The 21472-nt window shown below is 43.0% G+C and overlaps 1 protein-coding gene across 1 annotated transcript in view; it reads left to right on the forward strand.

The window, feature by feature from the left end:
* Nucleotides 1-21472, forward strand: part of Irak3 (interleukin 1 receptor associated kinase 3) — a 55480-nt gene that overhangs the window by 24544 nt on the left and 9464 nt on the right. Inside the window, exons 6-8 of the mRNA XM_075954207.1 lie at nucleotides 3252-3316; nucleotides 13836-13950; nucleotides 14734-14852. Of these exons, the coding sequence (XP_075810322.1) occupies nucleotides 3252-3316; nucleotides 13836-13950; nucleotides 14734-14852 (299 nt within the window). The remainder of the gene's footprint in view (nucleotides 1-3251; nucleotides 3317-13835; nucleotides 13951-14733; nucleotides 14853-21472) is intronic.

Here is a 21472-nt window from a genome sequence, read left to right on the forward strand (position 1 = left end):
GGGGGATCAGATTGTGCACACTTGCTCAGTTCCAGCTGTGTCTTCACCTCACAACCCTGGAGCTATGCTGAGGACTGTTATAGATGATCTTCTGTCAGAGCTCAGGAAGTGAGGAGAAAAAACAGGCTCCGGTAGGACTACATCGGTTTGCCGTTACCATGGCAGAGACTTGCAAGAGTTAACTCGAAGCAGGAAAGACTGTTTTGGCTATAGTTGGAGGGGTTTTAGTCCATGTTCCATTGGTGCCATTGTGCTCCGACCTGCGGTGAGACAGAGCATTGTAGTAGAATTGGGTAAATACAGCTCCTCAGCTCATGATGGCCAAGAAAGGGGCATGGGAACAGCAGGGCCAGGGCATAGTCTTCTAGAACTCAGCCTCGGGGGTTTAACAAGGCTCCACAGCCATGTGTGTGCGTGTCTGTGTGTGTGTGTGTGTTGTACGCATGCTCATCTGCCTGAGGAGCTGAGCTCAGAGGCTTTGTATCCTCCTGGGCTAAAGCTTTCTGCAGCTGTGAGCTGCCCAGTGGATATGGACACAAGGAACCAAATTCCAGTCCTCTGAAAAGCAGTATGTGCCCCTAACTGCTAAATGCTTCCTGAGTCTTGAGTGCAGCAACTGTTTTGTTGATGTATCCATTGAACCTGGGCTTTGCATTTTGACTGACTGTGTTTTTTTGTAAAGGTCCCCATCTGTTGGAAAGAGAAGTTTCCTTGATGAGGGGTGAGAACTATACTTAACTGTGTCAGGACGTGTATTTAGAATGTAGCCAAGGACTGTACTGATTTGGTCAAGTGGTGGTTGTAGGGTCTCCTCTAAACTCCATGACTGCACTAGGCCTGGGCTAGCTTTCCAGTGCCAAGCGTGAGTTTCCTCTTGTTGAGAAGGTCTTAAGTCCAGTTAGAGAGTGGTTGGTCCCCACCAAGGTGTGTCTGCCACTGCTCTGTCATGCTGGTCATTGTTGAGACACCAAACATTGTTGTAAAAGTTTCCCACATGTACCTGGCCTTGCGAACTGTTACTTAAGCTAAGGCAAAGTCCCTGGGGACAGTAAGAAGGAGCAAAATGCAATGGACCCAACCCAGTTACTGGTGGAGAGGACTGGGAGGTACAGATCGGAAGGAGTCTGAAGTGATTCCTGCTTGCGGCTTCTTTCAAACACTTTTATGTGATTATTAACTGAGTTCTTCAGTGCCCTTAAATTGCATTTTGTATCAGTAATCTTACACAGACACGTTGAGATGACTATCTACTAAAGAAAATTGGATTGTAAAACCACTCCAACGTCAGAATATTGGCCCTTGGGACCCAGTTGAAGCCAGGTTTTCTTTGGTTTGTTTGTACTATTAACGAGTCCCGGTCCCATTGGCATGCTCTCTCATGGATGAACCCTAAGGCCACCTCCCTGAAGGGTCTCTCTCGTCTTCTCCCTGCGGTTGTTACCAACTGTTGGACTTTTCACTAGGTTGACTTTGGAATGGCATGCTCTTGCCTCTAGGTTCCCTTTTACCTCCTTTCTTGATTGCATCCTCCCGTCTCGCATGGCTTCCGTGACCTGACTCAGCATCATTTCCTTGTTGGGAAGGCTACAGCTGCATTTCCAACAGGAGGAACAGACTTCCGCTTGAGAACTTCCATTTCTTTGTGCATTCCAGAGCCTGTTACAGGCTCTCTTTCGTACTTGCTCAACGAGTATTTGTTGAGTAGTTTAAGGGAAGGCCATGCAGGTCATTTTCAAGAAGTTAGCAGTATGAAGTCCTGTTGTACCCGGTGGCGCTACAGTATAGCTCCCTCTTAAGGCGGGAAGTGGAAGTGCAGGGCTTTTGCCCCCCCCCCTTTTTTCCCCACCCCTTTTTTACCCAACAACACACACAAGCAAATGGAGGTCATAACCATGCCAACACCCCTTAATGAGTTAACTACATACTTTTCTAAAGGAATGCATTCAAACACTGGGCTGATGCCTTTAATAACACTTCTCAAAGGCCCGGAAGTGGAGAATTTTATCAGATGGTCGGATCTGTGCTTCTCAGCTCCCTGTACTTCCAGTCACCCGGATATCTTCTTCCAATGGCTGATTTGGATTTGGCAGGTCTGGGCAGCAGCTCCGCAGGAGGGATAGTGTTCCTCAGCAGTACCCGGCCACGTGAAGTCTTTTGTTCACAAATTGCATTCAAGTCCCAGGTTTACAGAGACACAACCAGGAGTCTCTTTGTTTACCAGATTAATCAACAACAAACAAACAAAAAGCTTGTGGCTGAGAAACAGCAAGTGCAAGGGAGAGACCTCATCTCCCTGAATAGACTCCCAGAATGTAGGCTGTAATGAAGCAGTTCTTGCCATTGATTAGCGGGCCGGGTTTATTGGTTTTAATTCAACTTGGACAGTGGTACCCAGAATTCCTCTTGGATTTTGATGATGATAGGACTCTAAACATTTCATTTTCTAGCAAGTTGCAATTGAGGATCTTATAGCTAGGACCTAGGAGCGGCTTAATGTAGGTTTTTAATGTTAGAAGCAAGGAGCTTGAGATTCGGGGATGTACAGTGTTATAGAATTGAAGACACCAAGAATGTGTCACCTACATCTAAGTGTTCAGTACAATGTTATTGAAGTTATTAATTTATTCAGTACCTGCATCCCTGGATCTTGGCGTGATGGTGGTGATGATGGCTGTGCAGGGTCTTCCTGTGCAGACCCAGGGTGACCTCACACTCACAGAGATGTGTCTGTCTGCCTCCTGATTGATCCTGAGATTAAAGCTTGGCCCCACTTCTCTAGATCTGAGCCACAACTTCCTTTGGATAGTAGGCACATCTTTTCAAAATTAATGCAAAAATAAATCTGAATTGACATATGTAAATGAGCCAACTCATACATGGGGAAGTTCGCAAAGAACACAGGTAACATAATTTTGTGTGTGTGAGATCAGTGAGGCATTTCTATCATTGTGGAAATTTTCTGTGAATACGTTATATTTTATAATTTATGTGTCTGAAACTGGTGAGTCTGAATATGAGATTTGCAACGTGGCAGATTGCAGGAAAAACTTTCAATTCAAGAGTCTTGTAAGTCTTGCTTGGGAGTTAAAATGCTTTTGAAAATCAGATGAATGTTAAGGATTCTCTCCCTGGGGGTTTGCAGTGGGGGGACTCAATCTGTATCAAAAAGGGAAACTCCCTAGATAAAGATTCTCAGAAGTAGAGAGCTAGCTCTTAAACCCTTTTCTTTTTCTTTCTTGTATGACATTCAGGAGAAAAAACTGCAGTTTAAGAAGCACTGGAAGAGATTTCTATCAGAACTGGAAGTTTTTCTCCTGTGAGTGCATTTGTTTACCTCGGATCTTCCAGCTGTGTTTGGCATGGTTGGCACTAAATTAGGGCGGGTTGGATGTTAGAACATTGTGTACACTTTTGTCATCTGCTTTGGTGTATTCCCTAAAAGAGATTTTAAAATAGAGCCCTCCCTTCCATGCTTCATTTGGACATCTTGGAACAGGAAAGTGTCGCAAGGAAGTGGGTTAAATTGCGTGTGACTAACACGGCTGAACAGCGATTCTTAGCATCCCATGCTTGTCCCCTCGCCTGCCTTGGAGATGTTTCAGTTGAGAGACTCTTTCATCAGGGTGGCTCTCTTCAGAGAGAGAGTTTTAGACAAAGAAATCAAGGGCTTTTGATGTTCGTATGATCTTCCAGGGAATTCATTCATGAATCTGGCTGGGGGTGCCTGGATGGTAAAGTTAAATGGCTTCATTTTTATATGACTTCGTAAGTACAGCTGTGCAGCCTTGCTCACTGGAAGCCCCTGACACTGGGGAACCTAATCACCTGTCACAAAGAGAAGATGCTTTTCCCTGAAGTTCTGGGAACAGATATGTGAGACGGGGTGGAGAGGGAAGTGCTGCATCCTGTCCCTTTAGAGCCAGAGCCAGGGACTAGAATCAGAAGATAATATCATTCCGTCCAGATGTTGTAATGGATTTTTACAGTTTCCCTTGTTTGTGTATTAAGGTCAGATCCAGACATTTCAAAGTCTGAGACGCACAAAAGGGTAAATTTAGAGAAGCATTGTCTTCGCCCACTGCCGAGTTGATTAGCTGGGTGCATATATTCTTGGAGGTCTGTTAGAACACATATGGTGTCTTAGTTTCATCCTTTCACACAAAGGTAACACAGCACGTGGTTCACTTTGCTTATCCTTCTCCTGTTCTGTTCTGTGCGCCACTGTAGCTTCTTTTTGTTGAGAGGTTTAAATGTCTAATCTTTTTTAACTCAAGAATGCCCCACCATCTCAGGGGGAAAAAAAAAAAAGAACATTTCCATTGTTAAAGAAATTTTGTTTTAGGGTCTGTATGCTGCCAGATCTTTTATTTAAGTTTCTGATGCATGGATCAAGTCAGTGCTGTGTTTTTATTTGTGTTTTAAGACTCGTTCTTTCCATTCCTCTTTCCTTGGTAAGAAGGAGCTATTTCTTTCCCCATTGTGTATTTTCCACCTCCTAGTCAGGGTTTTAGTCGATGATGTACATACAGATTGGGTTATCTTTGGAGCCTCTGTTCTGTGCCACCGATCACTGGGACTACTTTCTGCCAATGCTGGCTGATTTGATTACTAAGGCATCCCGATGCTACTTCAAATCAGGGTTCTGCTTTCTCGTGTGACTTTGATTGTTTGAAGTCTTTCATGGTTTCATATGGGCTCTAGGATTGCCCCTGCAGTGAAAATGTCACAATTTTGATAAGGATCACATCAAATCTACAGCTTTCTTTGGGCAGCTTGGGCAATTTGGCAGGATTAATTCTTGCAATGCACGATGCCAGATGAATCTTCCTGTTTGCTTTTGTCTCTAATTCTCTTATCAATGTAGTTTTAAGTGTACAGATCATTTATCTCTGTGGTTAAATTTACGCCTTAGGATTATATTCTCTCTGTTGTCTTAGAAACAGATAATTTTCCTCATTCTTTAAATGGTAGCTCATGGTGAATATAGAGAAATAACATCGATTTTATATGTTGATTTTGTATTGGAAGAATTTAGCGAATTCATTGGTTCCAGCCTTTTGTGTGTGCATGAAGTCTTTCAGGCTTTCTACGTATGAGGTCGTGTAACAACCAAACTGGGACAATTTAACTGTCTTCTTTCTAGCCTTTCTTTCGTCTCTGGCCTCCTTGCTCTAGTTAGTAGTGCTGTGCTGCATAGGAGTATGGGCCCCAGTCTCACTCCCACGCCCTAAGGAAAATACACTTGTCATGATGAGTTATGTCGTTAGGTAGGAGTTTATCATATGTGGCATTTATTGTACTGAGGCGCATTATCTCCATAATTCATTGAGCGTTCTACCTTGAAGGGCCTTGAAGTTTGATAAAAGCTTTCCCTGCATCTCTTGAGACAATCACATGACCTTTTTGCCTTCACTACGATAGTGTGGTGTATTATTGGCCTTCACTAGGATAGTGTGATGTATTATTGGCCTTCACTAGGATAGTGTGGTGTATATATTGTTGGCCTTCACTAGGATAGTGTGGTGTATTATTGGCCTTCACTAGGATAGTGTGATGTATTATTGGTCTCCACTAGGATAGTGTGGTATATATATTATTGGCCTTCAAAAATAGTGTGGTGTATTATTGGCCTTCACTAGGATAGTGTGGTGTATTACTGGCCTTCATTAGGACAGTGTGATGTATTATTGGCCTTCATTAGGATAGTGTGGTATATTATTGGCCTTTACTAGGATAGCGTGGTATGTATATTATTGGCCTCTACTAGGATAGTGTGATGTATTATTGGCCTTCACTTGGATAGTGTGGTATATATATTATTGGTCTTTTTGTGCATGTTATACTGTTCTTGAATCCCAAAGATATAATTCTGTTTTATCAGGGGATGTGGTTTTATAATAATATTTGAAGCCTTTGAAGTTCATACACTGTCTTTGATTGTACTTCCTGCCATTTCCCCATTCCTACCAGGTCCACCTCTCTACCTTCACCTTCCTATCCTTCTAACTTTGAGGGTTCTTTTTGTCTTCTTTTTTAATTCACTAGAACTCTTTTTTTATATTTTATTTTTTAAAAAAGAAAACAAACTATCTTTTTTCATCATATATACCAATCCAAGTTCCAACTCCCTCCCCTCATCCCATTCCCTCCACACACTCTCCCACCTCACTCCCATCCACAGAGAGGGTAAGGCACATTGTTTGAGGAAGGTCCAAGGCCCTCCCTACTATATCTAGGCTGAACAAGGTATTCATCCAAAGACATTAGGTTCCCAAACAGCCAGTACTAGCAGTAAGGATAAACCCTGGTGCCACTGCCAGTGGCCCCCAGTCTGCCCCAGCCATGCAACTGTCAACCACATTCAGAAGGACTAGTTTGGACCTATGCTTGTTCATTCCCTGTCTGGCTGCAGTTGGTGAGCTCCCATTAGCTCAGGTAAACTGTTTCAGTGGGTGAACCCACATGGTCTTGACCTCTTTGTTCATATTCTCATTCTTCCCACTCTTCAGCTGGACTTTAGGAGATCAGTTCAGTGCTCTGCTGTGGGTCTCTGCCTCTGTTTCCATCAGTTGCTGGATGAAATTTTAATATAGGGCAAGGCTAGTTCAGGTATCCTCTCCTTTATTGCTTAGGATCTTATCTGGGGTCATCCTTGTGGATTCCTGGGAATTTCTCTTGAGCCAGGTTTCTTGTTAGCCCCATAATGGCTCCCTCAATCAAGATATTTCTTTTTTTGCTCTCATCTCTGTCCTCCCTCTATCTCGACTATCCTGTTCCTTCAAGTTCTCCTCCCCTCTCCCCTTCTCCCATTTTCTTCCTCTTCCACCCTCCATTCTCCCCCCCCCCACAATTGTGCTCCCAATTTTGTCAGGCAATCTTGTCTATTTCGACTTTCCAGGTGGACCTATATGTGTTTTATTTAGGGTTCATCTTGTTACTTAGCTTCTCTAGGATCCATGAACTATAATCTCAATATCCTTTGTTTATGGCTAGTATCCACTTATGAGTGAGTACATACCATATTCATGTTTTTGGATCTGGGTTTCCTCATTCAGGATGGTGCTTTCTAGTTCTATCCATTTGCATGCAAATTTCAGAATGTCATTGTTTTTTACTGCTGAGTAGTACTCTAATGTGTAAACGTACCACATTTTCTTTATCCATTCTTTGGTTGAGGGGCATCTAGGTTGTTTCCAGGTTCTGGCTATTATGAATAATGCTGCTATGAACATAGCTGAACAAATGTCTTTGTAGTATGATTGAGCACCTTTTGTGTATATGCCCAAGAGTGATATTGCTGGATCCTGAGGTAGGTAGACTCTCAATTTTCTGAGAAACAGCCAATACTGATTTCCAAAGTGATTGTACAAGTTTGCATTCCCACCAACAGTGGATGAGTGTTTCCCTTACTCCACATCCTCTCCAGCATAAACTATCATTGGTGTTTTAGATCTTAGCCATTCTGACTAGTGAAAAATGGTATCTCAGAGTTATTTTGATTTGCATTTTCCTGATGGCTAAGGATGTTGAACATTTCCTTAAGTGTCTTTCAGCCATTTTGAGATTCTTCTGTTGAGAATTCTCTGTTTAGGTCTGTGTCCCATTTTTTAATGGATTGTTTGAAATTTTGATGTCCAATTTCTTGAGTTCTTTATATATTTTGGAGAGCAGTCCTTTGTCTGATGTGGGGTTGGTGAAGATCTTTTCCCATTCATTAGGCTGCCTTTTTATCTTATTGACTGTGTTCTTTGCTTTACAGAAGCTTCTCAGTTTCAGGAGGTCCCATTTATTTATTATTGCTCTCAGTGTCTGAGCTACTGGTTCTATATTTAAGAAGTAGTTTCCTGTGTCAATGCATTGAAGGCTACTACCTACTTTCTCTTCTATCAGGTTAAGTGTAGTCAGAATTATATTGGGGTCTTTAATCCATTTGGACTTGAGTTTTGTGCATGGAGACAGATATGGATCTATTTTTATTCTTCTACATGCTGACTTCCAATTATGCCAGCATCATTTGTTGAAGATGCTTTCTTTTTTTCCGTTGTATAATTTTATCTTCTTTGTCAAAATCAGGTGTTCATGGTTGTGTGGATTAATATCCTGGTCTTCAATTCGATTCCATTGGTCGACTTCTCTGTTTTTATGCCAATACCAAGCTGTTTTTATTACTGCAGCTCTGTAATAGAGCTTGATGTCAGGGATGGTGATGCCTACAGAAGTTCCTTTATTGTACAGGAGTGTTTTGTTTATCTTGGGTTTTTTTGTTTTTTCATATGAAGTTGATTATTATTCTTTCAAGGTCTGTGAAGAATTATGTTAGTAATTTGATGGGGATTGCACTGAATCTGTAGATTGCTTTTGCTAGGATTGCCATTTTCATTATGTTGATTCTGCCTATCCAAGAACATGGGAGATCTTTCCATTTTCTGATTTTTTTCTTCAGTTTCTTTCTTCAAAGACTTAAAGTTCTTGTCAAATAGGTCATTCATTTCTTTGATTAGTGTTACCCCAATATATTTTATGTTATTTGTGGCTATTGTGAAAGGTGATGCTTCTCTGATTTCTCTCTCAGCTTATTTATCATTTGTATATGGGAGAGCTACTGATTTTTTTTTCTTTTGAGTTGATCTGTATCCTACCACATCACTGAAGGTATTTATCTGCTGTAGGAGTTCTCTGGTAGAGTTTTGGAGGTCATTTATGTACAGTATTATGTCATCTGCAAGTAACCAAAGATTGACTCTTCTTCCTTTCTAATTTGAATCCCCTTGATCTCCTTTTGTTTTCTTATTGCTGTAGCCAGAACTTCAAGAACTATGTTGAATTGATATGGTGAGAGTGGACAGCCTTGTCTTGTTCCTGATTTTAGTGGAATTGCTTTAAGTTTCTCTCCATTTAAATTAATGTTGGTTGTAGGCTGGCTGTATATTGCTTTTATTATATTTAGATATGTTCCTTGTATCTCTGCTCTTTCCAAGACCTTTATCATGAAAAGTCAAAAAGGGTGTTTCAGCATCGAATGAGATGATTATATAGGTTTTTCTTTCAGTTTATTTATATGATGGATTACATTGATAGATTTTTGTGTGTTGAACCATCCCTGCATCTCTGGGATGAAGCTGGTGGATAATTTTTTTTGATGTTTTCTTGAATTTAGTTTGCCAGTATTTTACAGAGTATTTTTGCATCTATGTTCATGAGTGAGATTGTTCTGTAATTCTCTTTCTTGGTTGAGTTTTTGTATGGTTTTGGTATCAGGATAACTGTTTGACAGTGTCCTTTTTGTTTCTATTGTGTGGAACACTTTGAGGACTATAGGTATTAGCTCTTCTTGGATGTTCTGGTAGAATTCTGCACCAAAACCATCTGGCCCTGGGTTATTTTTTTTTTTTTTTTTGGTTGGGAGGCTTTTGATGACAGCTTCTATTTCCTTGCAGTTTATAGGTCTATTTAAATTACTCACCTGGTCTTGATTTAATTTTGGTATATGGTATCTATCCAGAAAATTGTCCATTTCTTTTACATTTTCCAATTTTGTGGAGTACATGTTTTTGTAGTATGATCTAATGATTCTCTGGATTTCCTCTATGTCTGTTGTTATATCCTCTTTTTCATTTCTGATCTTGTTAATTTGGATGTTTTCTCTCTTCCCTGGAAGGTCACTTATGTACACTATCATATCATCTGCAAATAACTAAAGGTTGGCTTCTTCCTTTCTAATTCAAATCTAAAGCTTGTGCTTTAGTTCCTCTCTTGGTCTTCTCTGTGTGGACGCAGCCTGTGTCTCAGCATTGCTCTGAGGTTGAGGGGTAGGGGTGGGGTTGGAAGGCTTGGAGGTGGAGTAGGATTTGTAGCTTTCAGGATCCAGCGAGTGAGATTGGGGTGTTGGAGCAGCCTACCTGCAGGAAACTCACCTGCTGTCTGGCTATAGAAGCCTAGGCAGGTGGGGGAGGGGCCAAGGGTTTTGCCCCACTATGGAGAGCCTAGAGAGTGAGGTGTCCTGCCTGGTGGCTGGTCACTCACCTCTTGATCCTCTCTGCATTATAGCAAGCTGTGTTTCAGAGTTCCACTGAGGTTGCAGGAGGATAGGGGAGTTTGGGGCAGGGTGGGGTTTGTAGTTTAAAGGATCTGATGGATGGGGTGGGTATTGGGGCAACCTACCTGCTGGAAACTCCCTGCTGGCTGGCTAGAGAAGCTGAGGCAGGTGGGGGAGGATCAGGGGTTTTGCTCCTGTATGGAGAGCCTAGAGAGAGGGGTGTCCCCTTGGGTGTCTGATCACTCACCTTGGTCCTCTCTGTATTGTAGCAGGCTGTGTTTCAGAGTTCCCCATTAGATCCCTTTTTGTTTGTGTGTTTGCTTGGTTTTGGTTTTGGCTTTTGAAAAACCAAGGGTACGGAGTTTCTCTTCCGTACCCTTGGCTGTCTTGGAGCTGACTCTGTAGACCAGACTGGGATGGAACTCCGAGACTGCCTGCCTCTGCCTCCTGAGTTTAAATTTCTGCTGGGATTAAAGGTGTAGGCAACCACACCTGGCAAGAGGCAGATGTCTTAATTCCTGAATATAGTTGTAGACACCTTCTCAGAGAGTTGAAACAACCTGACTACATTTGCACAGTTGTCATAAAGACAGGAATGCAAGCCCAAGTTTGTGTGTCCTTCAAGTCTGTCTGCTGTGTCTCACCATGGAGACTTGTGATGTTCTGCCAACGGTGACCATTTAGAAACATTTTCTGAACTGATTTCAGTTAGTATCAGATTTGCTGATCTTGATCTATCTAACTTAAAATTCTATGAACTTCCAAGTTAGTTGCAGGGGCTGGAGAGATGGCTCAGTGGTTAAGGGCATTGCCTGCTCTTCTAAAGGTCCTGAGTTCAATTCCTGGCAACTACATGGTGGCTCACAACCATCTGTAATGAGGTCTGGTGCCCTCTTCTGGCCTGCAGACAGAATACTGGATACATAATAAATAAAACAGACAGAGAGTACTTAAAAAAAAGTTAGCTGCTAGGGAAATTATTGGTGGCATGAGTGTGTAGGCTCGGAAGAAGCAGTTCCACCCCTAGTGCCTTTCCGTGTTCCTTCCTCATTAACATCTGATCTATCCAGTTTTTTTTTCCTGCTTGATCAGTAACATTTAAAAATAGGCAAATTGTGGGTCGAGAGAGGTGGCTCAGCAGTTAAGAGCGCTGAGTGCTCTTGCAGAGGACCCAGGTTTGATTCTCCGAACCCACATGTCAATTCACAATCATCTATGGTGACAGATTCGATTCCAGTTCAAGGGGATCTGATTCCCTCTTCTGGCCTCGGCAGGCATCAGACACATAAGTGATGGATAGACATACTTGCAGGCAAAACCATATGCATAAAATAAAATAAATATTAAAAATAAGCAAATTGTCATTTCTGTTGTGCTCACAAGAGAACGGAGAATCAGGGACTGCCTTGCCTCTATGATATCTCCTATCCTCTGCTTTCCAAATGACGTTTATCTCTGCATTATTTTAGGTTGGAGGAGAAGCAGCCAGGCAGTGGCACAGATTATCTGATTAAGCAGCTCGGCATACCTCCTCAATTTATTACTATACCACTGTTTTCCATTGTGCAATCTGAGTCATAATAATAAGTGTAGGGATCTTATTTTTGACATGTTTTAAAATAAAGTCTTTCCATGTGTTTGTGTATATGTCTATAGGTACAGATGTGTTGCAAGGAGGGACCACTTGTTCATCCTGGCCGCTCGGCTAGTTTATCCCTGAAATAACCACAGATATTGTATTAATTAAATCACTGCTTGGCCCATTAGCTCTAACTTCTTATCGGCTAACTCTTACATCTTAATTTAACCCATTTCTATTAATCTGTGTATTGCCACATGGCAGTGGCTTACGGGGTAAAATTCCTAGCATCTGTCTCTGGTGGATCCATGGTGTCTCCTCCGACTCTGCCTCCTTTCTCCCAGCATGCCATTTAGTTTTCCCTACCTACCTAAGTTCTGCCCTATCAACAGTCTAAGGCAGGTTCTTTATTCATTAACCAATAAAACAACACAGAGACAGAAGGACCTCCCAAACCACAGATGTATACACACACAGACATTCTAGTGTGTTTGAGGCAAGAGAGATACACCAGATAAATATATATACTATATAAATCTATGCATGTGTATTTAAGAGAGTGTATTTGTGCTTGTAGGAAATTTGCTACAAAAGAAGCAAATTATAGATCTTTATAAATAGAGCATTTTTTTACAGCTTCATTTATTTTAATGTTCCCAAATATGTCCAAAACATAGCAGGCACTCAGCATATTAAGTGGAGCTCACAGTCTGTGTATTTCGCAGTTATCTGGTGTGTTCATACTTTAGTTGCTGCTATGACAAGACACCTGACCAAAAAGACTTAAGGAAGCCAAGGTTTGTTCTGGCTCATGGTTTGAGAGCACAATCCATCACGGCAGGAAGTCACGTGGTAAGATTGTGAGGTACCTGGTCTTACAGAGCCTAGAGTCTAGAAGAAGGAAGACGAGGTTCTTGTGATTGGCTTGCCTTGCCCTTTTTATTCGTTTCTGAACCCTTGTCCAGGAGATGGTGCCGCCCACATGCAGTGTTTTGTCATGTGATTCTAATCAATCAAGTCAACAATGAGGATTAGCCGTCACACCTGGAGTGCGTTTATGATCTTCATAAACCAATGATGACAAAGGATTAGAGCTTATTTTGGTTAATTGGTTAATTGATTAGGATAGGAGCTAAGAAATATATATTATACCAATGTAGAAATCTGTGATTTAAAGTCAGTGTCGTAATTTTATACTTCCAGCTACTATTGTGTGGATTTTAGATAACAATACAAGCTTTGGAAAGACATGACTATCCTTTTCCTGCTTGTAACCAGGGTTTAACAGGGCACCTGAGGTGGGAAGGCTCCATTAGTGGGTGGATAAGACAAGCTTCGCTGATCCTGTGTTTTGTGATGACTGAAACTGATAGGTCTCAATCGCGTCATAATTATTTACTTAACAAAATAAAGAAGAGACACAGTTTTGTATCAGTTAAAATAAGTTGTTATGCCTGCGTCACTGGGCCCCCAGCGACCACCAGAGTCCAAGTTCGTACGCAAGAGCAAAGAGCCTTTATCGCAGGCTCAAGTTGACTCTCTGTCCTTTCAACACAGTGGTTGGATTAGGGAGAGCATTGAGCTCAGCTCTGGCAGGGTTTTAAAAACTAAAGAATGGGGGTGAGTGGGGGAATTCCAGCATCAGAAGGGGGTTGAACTCCTACTGGGCAGGAATGGAGCAGCCAGAGTCTTGTCAAACAGGGGTTGGTACTGGCTTGCTGCCAAGAAATTGGCAACCATATACAAGTTAGGTGAGCTCTTCTTACAGTTCTGGAGCGCCTAGTACTTGTTTGTCTCAGTTCTGATCGGTCCCCCGCAGGGAACAGTCTGTGGTTTTTCCTGGTTACTGTAAGGGTGAGGCCTAGTCCTAGTACTGTTAATCTGCAGCCTGTCATGGCTGCATGCGTGTTAAGTTAGGCCCTCAAAGTGAATATGAAATCGTGTTTTCCTTTCTGTATGAAGTTCTCCATATCTCACACCTTAAGAAATCAATGCTTCCTTAAATTTTAATATTTTTATTTTAGTATATTACTTTTATTTGCATGCCGACAGTCAATCAAAGGGGGGAGAACTAGCACCTGTTGGAACTGCCAATGCAATTCTTGTCTCTTGGCCCTAACTTAGTCTTCACTTTAGAACTGTTTCCCATCATTCCTAGTTAGTCTCGTTCACCTTCTATTTGAGTGATGAATTTGACAGTTTCAAAATTTCTGGTTCAAGGTTCCGTCATCCTCACATACTAGAGCTGGCTGCATATTTCACTGAGATGGAGAAGCTTTGCCTGGTTCATCCATATATGAGCAACGGGACGCTTTTCGACAGACTGCAGTGTGCTGTAAGTCAGGGCTACCTGGGGTAAAGGGGAGCTGTTGGCCCTGGAGGGAGCCGAGAGGTGGGGTGAGCTCACACATGGGGGATCTTCAGGAATGAAGCAGAGACCCTCTCAAAGGTTGCTTGAACACAGGAGTCACTGGGTTCTGTGTAATATTGTCACATAAACAAGCGAGTTTATAATGTGTCTCAACTTCTCTTAGCATGTGGTATTTAGGTGGGCACAGGGCTGGGCCAACCAAAACCAGGGTCTTATGCATGCTAAGCAAGGATTTCACCCCTGAGCTGTACTCTCAGCCTACTGGCTACAGTTTAACTAAAGTTAAAAATTGTTAGGTATTTCCCTAGACCAGTGGTTCTCAACCTTCCTAATGCTGCCGCCCTTTAATGAAGTTCCTTATGCTGTGGTGACCCCCAACTATAAAATTATTTCATTGCTACTTCACAACTGTAATTTCACTACTGTTATGAATCATGTCGCTATCTGATATGAGGGGTATCTGATGTGTGAGCCCTGTGGGGGTTGTGACCAGAGGTTGAGAGACGCTGCTCTAGAAGCGTAGAGGAAAACCCATTTGGGATTAGAACTTGGTTGTAGCAAACTGAAATAATTCACCTCCCACTCCACCTTGCCGTCTCCCGCTATGTAGAGTGCACCCACATAGTGGATATATAGGTAATTTGCACTAAGAATACACAACCAAACCAACCTCTCTCTCTCTCTCTTCTCCCTCTCTCTCTCTCTCTCTCTCTCTCTCTCTCTCTCTCTCTCTCTCTCTCTCTCTAGGATAACACGGCCCCACTTTCCTGGCACGTTCGAATCAGTGTGCTAATAGGAACCTCCAAAGCCGTCCAATACTTACACAACACTCAGCCGTGCTCAGTCATTTGTGGCAATATTTCCAGGTAAATGATGTGGGAGTCTGAGGTTCCCTGTGAGCCCCCTTTCAGCGCCACAGGTGAATGACTCAAAAATCCTGTCCTCTTCGGTCAATACTCTTCCTGGAATGTACGTGAGTGTAATGAGAAGTCTCACCGCAGTATTGAAATTCTTAACGTTTTTCTCAATGAACATGTGTTCGCCAAGGGGAGACTTTATGTTATCTTTGTGAATTACTGTTGAATAACTGTGTAGTTTATTGTACTGGATAGCCAGATGTGAAATTGAATGCATATTTAATCTTCCCACCTCCCCCCCTTAAATTGAAGTCTAGCAAAAGAATCCATGACTATACAGGGATTCCCATGAAGACAACAGTAGTGGAGCAAACCAAGGCTTTGGTTTGCAAGTCACTAGGGTCCTGCCTCCCCGTCAGTCTGTGACGAGCCAAGTGACGAGCAACGTGGAGTGCTACATTTGAGACATGAGAAAATTAGAGGCAGTATTTATGTTCTATCTTCATCTCTAGTTACACACACACACACACACACACACACACACACACACACACACACACAAACGTTCAGAGTGGTCACCTGCAGCAAAATCCCTTGAAGCCTTTTTCCTCGTGCCCCTATGTTGAACTCATCCTGAAAGCCCTGGCCACACTTTTGCTGAACGCCTGGATCAGCTGAGTTTGAAGGCTGCTGCCTCTTCTGGACCCTTTCCTTGGTATCTTGAAGGGTTTTAGTGTACTTTTAACACGAACAGAAGTGGAGTGGACGGCTTCCTTTTCTGGAGAAATGAACATGAAACAACTCTAAATTCCTCCTCAGTCCTGGGGGAGCTGGAGAATGGCCAAGAGATGCCTGTTCCTGCCATAGTGTGGAACGGCAGCTTCTCAGAGCCTGAGCAAAATCAAAGTCCCTCACAGGACCCAGGCACGGGGCCAGTGATGGCTGCAGGGGTCAGCGGAATCACCGGCAGGGTACATTCCACAAGGCTGAGAAATCATCTCTTTATCCAGAGTATAACCACAAAGGAATACAGTGATATTCAAATGGTGTTTTTACTGAGTGAGAGCAGTGTTTAGACTCTTGCTGTATACTTTCTTCACCTACTTTCTTCCTCTGGTTTTAAGTAAGCACTAGCTTATTTTAAACCTCACGTGGTACATTAAGAGATGGTTCCCTGTGTGTGGTTCAGCCCCCCTCTCCCTTTCCTGAAAGCAGGTTTGAAAAACAGATAGGAAAGAAGAAGTTCTTGATGGGCGAGAGGAACAAGGGCAGCCCTTAACTGTGGCAAAGGTAGTATCAGGGTGGGGAGCGCAACAGATGCAGGCCCACCCTGAGGTGGCTAGGAGGTGCCTATCCAGCACCTCCCCACACTGTGGGACAGTCTGGGCAACTTAATGAGACCCTGTGTCTGGATAAACTAAAAAGAAGGCTAGAGATAGAGCTAAGGCATAGAGTACTTGCCCAGCATGTGTGGGCTCCAAATACCAGAGTAGGAATCAAGTATGCAGGAAGAGAAAAGGAGGAAGGCCAAAGTGAGCAGGTGGAGAGGTCCTCAGTCTACTGTTGCTGTTGCAACCCTGATGTCATGGAAAAATTGCTGAAGCTGTGACTGTTATGCCCAAATCTGCGAAGTCCCCCCAAAACCAACAAGGATTTTTTGTAAAAACCGTATGTAAAAGCAAAGAGCCTTTATTTTAAGCAAGTATGCAAACTTGGTCTCTCCACATGTCCAACTTATTGGAATAAACGAAGAGTTCCGAGCTCAATTAGAATACGGTTTTATAGTAGTAAAGATGGGGGTGAGGGGTTTCTGAGGTTCAAGACCCCTGATTGGCTGACATTTGTCTAGGGGTGTCCCGGTGAGTGTGTTCTGGCAGGTGATCCTATCTACAGCAGAATATTAGGACTTTCCTCTGAATGGTCTGTTCTTGGGTGGAGGTTGGGTAATCTCAGCTTGTGGTTCTTCCTGCAACCAGATATTGTACAGGGTACGTTACTGAGACTCAGGCCTCCATTTAAATTTATCAATGGCCAGAGTCCTACTCTGGCCGGTGGTAATGGTTGGAAGTAAAGAACTTCCTGTGGTTGACCTGCCCATGCTTAGCTTATCATGGCTGACTCCCACAGTGATGACTTTTCAAGACATCTGAAAATCAGGCAGGGCACGCAGGTGCTGCACTGTGGCCTGGCCTGGAGCTGGGCTGTAACTTGAGTGTAGCATCTCCCTTCTACCCTGCACAGTTCCTGATGGGGAACTGTGCAGCATCAGCTAACCCTCCACGATAGGGACCAAGAGCATGTCTGAGAGCTGGGTGGCAGGGATGGGCACATAGGGCTCAGCTACCCAGGTGGTGTCAGCCTGAGGGAGCTCTGAAAAGGAGAGCCAGGAATGCTTTTCATTCCTCCTCTGTCCTGCCACCTCCCAGCTCAAGCTTCCCGAGTTTAAATCAGAAGACCTTAGGAACCAGAACTCCCTCTTAAACTGTGACCCAAGGGGACTCATAAATTCTCTAAGCCTCAGTTTTTCTTTCTGAAAAAGGCTAATTGTAGAAGGAGCAGCAGGCTGCGTTCCTGCCACCCGGCTCCCGGCCGCCTGTATAGCTTATGCCCTGAAATAACAACACACAAACTGTATTCATATAAACACTGCTTGGCCCATTAACTCTAGTCTCTTACTGGCTAATTCTCACATCTTGCTTTAACCCATATCTAATAATCTGTGTAGCACTATGAGGTGGTGGCTTATCGGGAAGATTCTAGTGTACGTCCATCTTGGGCTGGTGCTTCATCGCGTCTGTCTCAGAGAGGAGAGGCATGGCGATTGCCTAATTTCCCTTCTTCCCAGCATTCTGTTCTGTTTACTCCGCCTACCTATGTTCTGACCTATCAGGTCAAGCAGTTTCTTTATTAATTAACCAATAAATAGACCCCCTACATCAGCTAATAATAGAGCAATAGTTTTGTTGCTTAGGGTTAAATGACATAAGGTATCTTGGTGCTGAGGAGAGCGTACACTCATCCAATGCAGACTCCCTGGAGGCTTGGTCCAGAAGTGCTGGGCATGGCCAGGGCAGAGTTGAGTGATGTGAAGGACCGTCAGAATTCTTGCTCATCCCCCTTCCACATACTTTCGTCATCAGTTCATTGTCTGCAAACAAGCTCTGCTTTGGAAAGAATAACTTCCATCGTACTACGCGTTGACTGAACTCCTTGGGAGTCCAGTCCTTTTTTTGTTCCATGTTTGTTGTGTGTAAAAAATAATGGAGCCCATAGTGGGGAGACGTCTTTTCCCATAAAGTTCAGCTGATTAAAGAGATAGCTCAAACACAAAAAGTATGTCATATTAATACCCAGTGTGTGGCTGGCTGAGTTAGAGAAAGCCAGGCCAAGCCCTAGAGGAAGTGTGTTTTTGACACAGACTGATTGAAACTATCGGCGAGAATATTCCTGGTAGAGGTAGTAGATTTGCTCAGGGGTCAAAGCAAAGAACTGCCACACATATAACAAAAGAAGGGTACCTCTGTCCCGCTGCCCGCCACAGAGCCACCCTCAGGGACAGTTCTGAATGCCCGTTTCTACAAGCTCTCCTGTACTTTCCCATGCTCTTCTCCCTTTTTGCAACCACTCACTGATCTCATTGCTTCTGCCTCTCGTCCCTGGTTAAGAACGTGTCCTTTTAGATCACATACCTCTTCCACCCCTTTCTAGTATTGTGACTTTAGGACAGTTCCTTAGTTCCCTAATGCCTTGTCTTCTTGCTCTCTGGAACTGGCCAGGATACCAGTACACTGCCTACAAGGGTTCTAAGGACAAAGTGAGTTACTAAACGGGAAGGGGCCTACAGCCTGGGAGAAACTATCATTGTGTGTGTGTGTGTGTGTGTGTGTGTGTACATATATCTCTATCTCACTATATATATAAAACATATACTCTACCCATGTGAGACTCAAGGCTTCAGTGCCCTATGTGCTCCCATTTGACTCACCTTGGACTCTGACTTTCCAGAAGGACCGTGAACTCCTCGAGAGGGCCTCCGAGTATCAGAAACTTTTTTACATTGACTTAAAATCTTGTCACTGAGCCTTTAGGTTCTTACACATATGTGAGTGTGCATGTACACTCACACACATAACACACACACAGAGCACACACATACACGCACACATAGTAAAAGAAAGAAAACAAAAAGACAGAGGGAACAGTTCATTTTTTTCTCCTTGTAATCAACAGATTTTAATTTTCTGTTCATAAAGTTGAATGAAAGGGTTTTTTTTCAGTTAATTGTTATAAACCAGAACAGCACCCAACAGGGAAATGGGAGGGCTAAGTTTTAGTCCTGGCTTTACTACTTAGCTCTTTTTCAAATAATGAGTCAAAGAAGCAGTGTGCTATAGCAACCATGGCAAGTCAGTTTTATCTCACATTTTATCTTTGATTGATTAGCAATGACTTTCCAAGTACAGGGTAGAAAAAGCATCGTGGCTGAATGCTTTTGGAACTCAATTAATGATGTCTGTCAGCAATATGAAGGACAGCATTTGGGCCATGTATTTGTCATTCCCATGCTCAGTAATCTGAAACTACTCAAGGATTTCAAATCCTCTCCAGAAAATGATTAGATAAACAAATGTTTGGTGTCTTTTATGGGCTCAGCACTATGATTGTGTAAACAGCATAAGATGGTCTCCATTAAGTACCACATGATATATTGTAGGCTCCAGTAGGAACTCAGAAGCATTGGGCTTCAGAGAGATCCAGCGGAAGCTTCATAGCAGAAGTGATTCTGGTGGCGCATAGAGGATCCGGATAAAAATAAGAGGAGGAGCCTTTGGAGGGCACAGCACAAAGTTTATCCCGAGACAGTTATATACAGTTTGTGTAGTTGGTTTCTTATTCTTTGCTATTTTTCTCTTTGGGAGTCCACTACCCAGCTCCCAAATAAATACACAGAGACTTATTCCTACTTAGGAATGCTTGGCCGTAGCTTGGCTTGTTTCTAGTCAGCTTTTCTTAAATTATCCTGTCTACCTTTTGCCTCTGGAATTTTATCTGTTTCTATCTATATCCCTTTCTTTCCTTCTTACTCCATGGCTGGCTGTGTGGCTGGTCCCTGGCATCCCTTTCTCCTCCTTTTCTCACTCTTAACTCTTCGTGTTCTCTTTTCTATTTATTGTCTCTGCCTGCCCGCCCCTCCTATCCCTCTCCTGCCTAGTTAACTATTGACAGTTCGGCTCTTTATTAGATGAATCAGGTGTTTCAGGCAGGCAAAGTAACACAGCTTCACAGGGTTAAACAAATGCAACATGAAAGAATGCAACACATCTTTGCACCATTAAGAAAATATTCCACAGCATCAAAGAATGTAACATATCTTTAACTAATATTGCACAACAAGTTTGTCCTATGGCATTGGTAATTAGTTATCCATGAAGGATGCACGGTGGATAGACTGCAGGAGGATCATGGCGTCCAGTCAGCGTCAAGGACGTTAGATCTCGTATGAGCTCCCATGGAAACACTTGCTAATCCTCCACACACCTAAGGGAAGGTGTGATCATTGTCACCTCTGGCCAACAAGAGAAAAGTTGGGGCTAAGAAAGGTCTGTAATTTGCCTGTCACGTGACTATAGATGCAAAAGGGGAGGTGTGCTTCCACGTCTGTGTATTCCCAGTAATCATGCTCTTGTTAGGGAATTTAAAGACCTGGGATGGCCAGGGACCAGTTGGCTTCATCAGCAGACACAGGAATTGAGAAATGTTGATGTTAGATTCTTGAAGGGACAGCAGCAGGCGGCCTGTTTTGGGAGAGAGCTTAGGTCTATACATCTACACTGCCAACCTGGCTGTGCCGGCAGAGACAGCGTCTTTCTAAGAAGGACAGTGTCTAGCGTACAGCTGAGGAACAGCCACAGGAGGAAGCAAAGCCCACATTTCTAAGGTATTTTCAGCAAGTCTGGTGGTTCATCATTTAGCCCAAAAATATCTTAGTAATTTGAACTCTTTAAGAGAATGTTATAAAAACAAAACTCACTACCAGATGGTGGGAGTTGAGAAGGAAAGGATCTAAAGAAAGAATCCGGAGTGTGGTCTGCAGTCTTGGCAAAGGACATTTTCCTTTGGGAAATGAAGCTGTTTTTAAATCTTGTAAAAGTGTCTAAAAGTGACAACCTTGATATTTCCACCCATCCGTTAGAAGACTTCACTTTACGAAAATCAAAATTTCTCTTAACAATTCTTGTTGCCAACATTGTCTTTAGGTACCACGTACCAAATCATTTAATGCGCAATACTCCCCAGTCTCGGGTGTTCTATCACTGTTGTGCATTTTGAGGTGCCCAGCTTGTGATGTTGTTTGCAGATATTTCTGCTGGAGGAAGTGTTTCACCGGGGATGGGTTTTGAGACAGTATCACTTTACACTCCTTCTCGTTTGCTCTCTCTGCTTTGAGTTTGGGATGGAGATGCCATCTCTCAACTTCCTGCTCCTGCCTCTATTCCTGCTACTTGCTTCCAAGCATCTCTCCAATGGTAGCCTCTTACCGCTCCGGAATTTCAACTGCACTTCTTAGGATTTTGAGATAATGGTGACGAATGGAATGGACAATGGACAGCACACATCATTCACGGTGC

This window comes from Microtus pennsylvanicus, chromosome 20, assembly GCF_037038515.1.
Source record: "Microtus pennsylvanicus isolate mMicPen1 chromosome 20, mMicPen1.hap1, whole genome shotgun sequence".
Lineage (NCBI taxonomy): Eukaryota > Metazoa > Chordata > Mammalia > Rodentia > Cricetidae > Microtus > Microtus pennsylvanicus.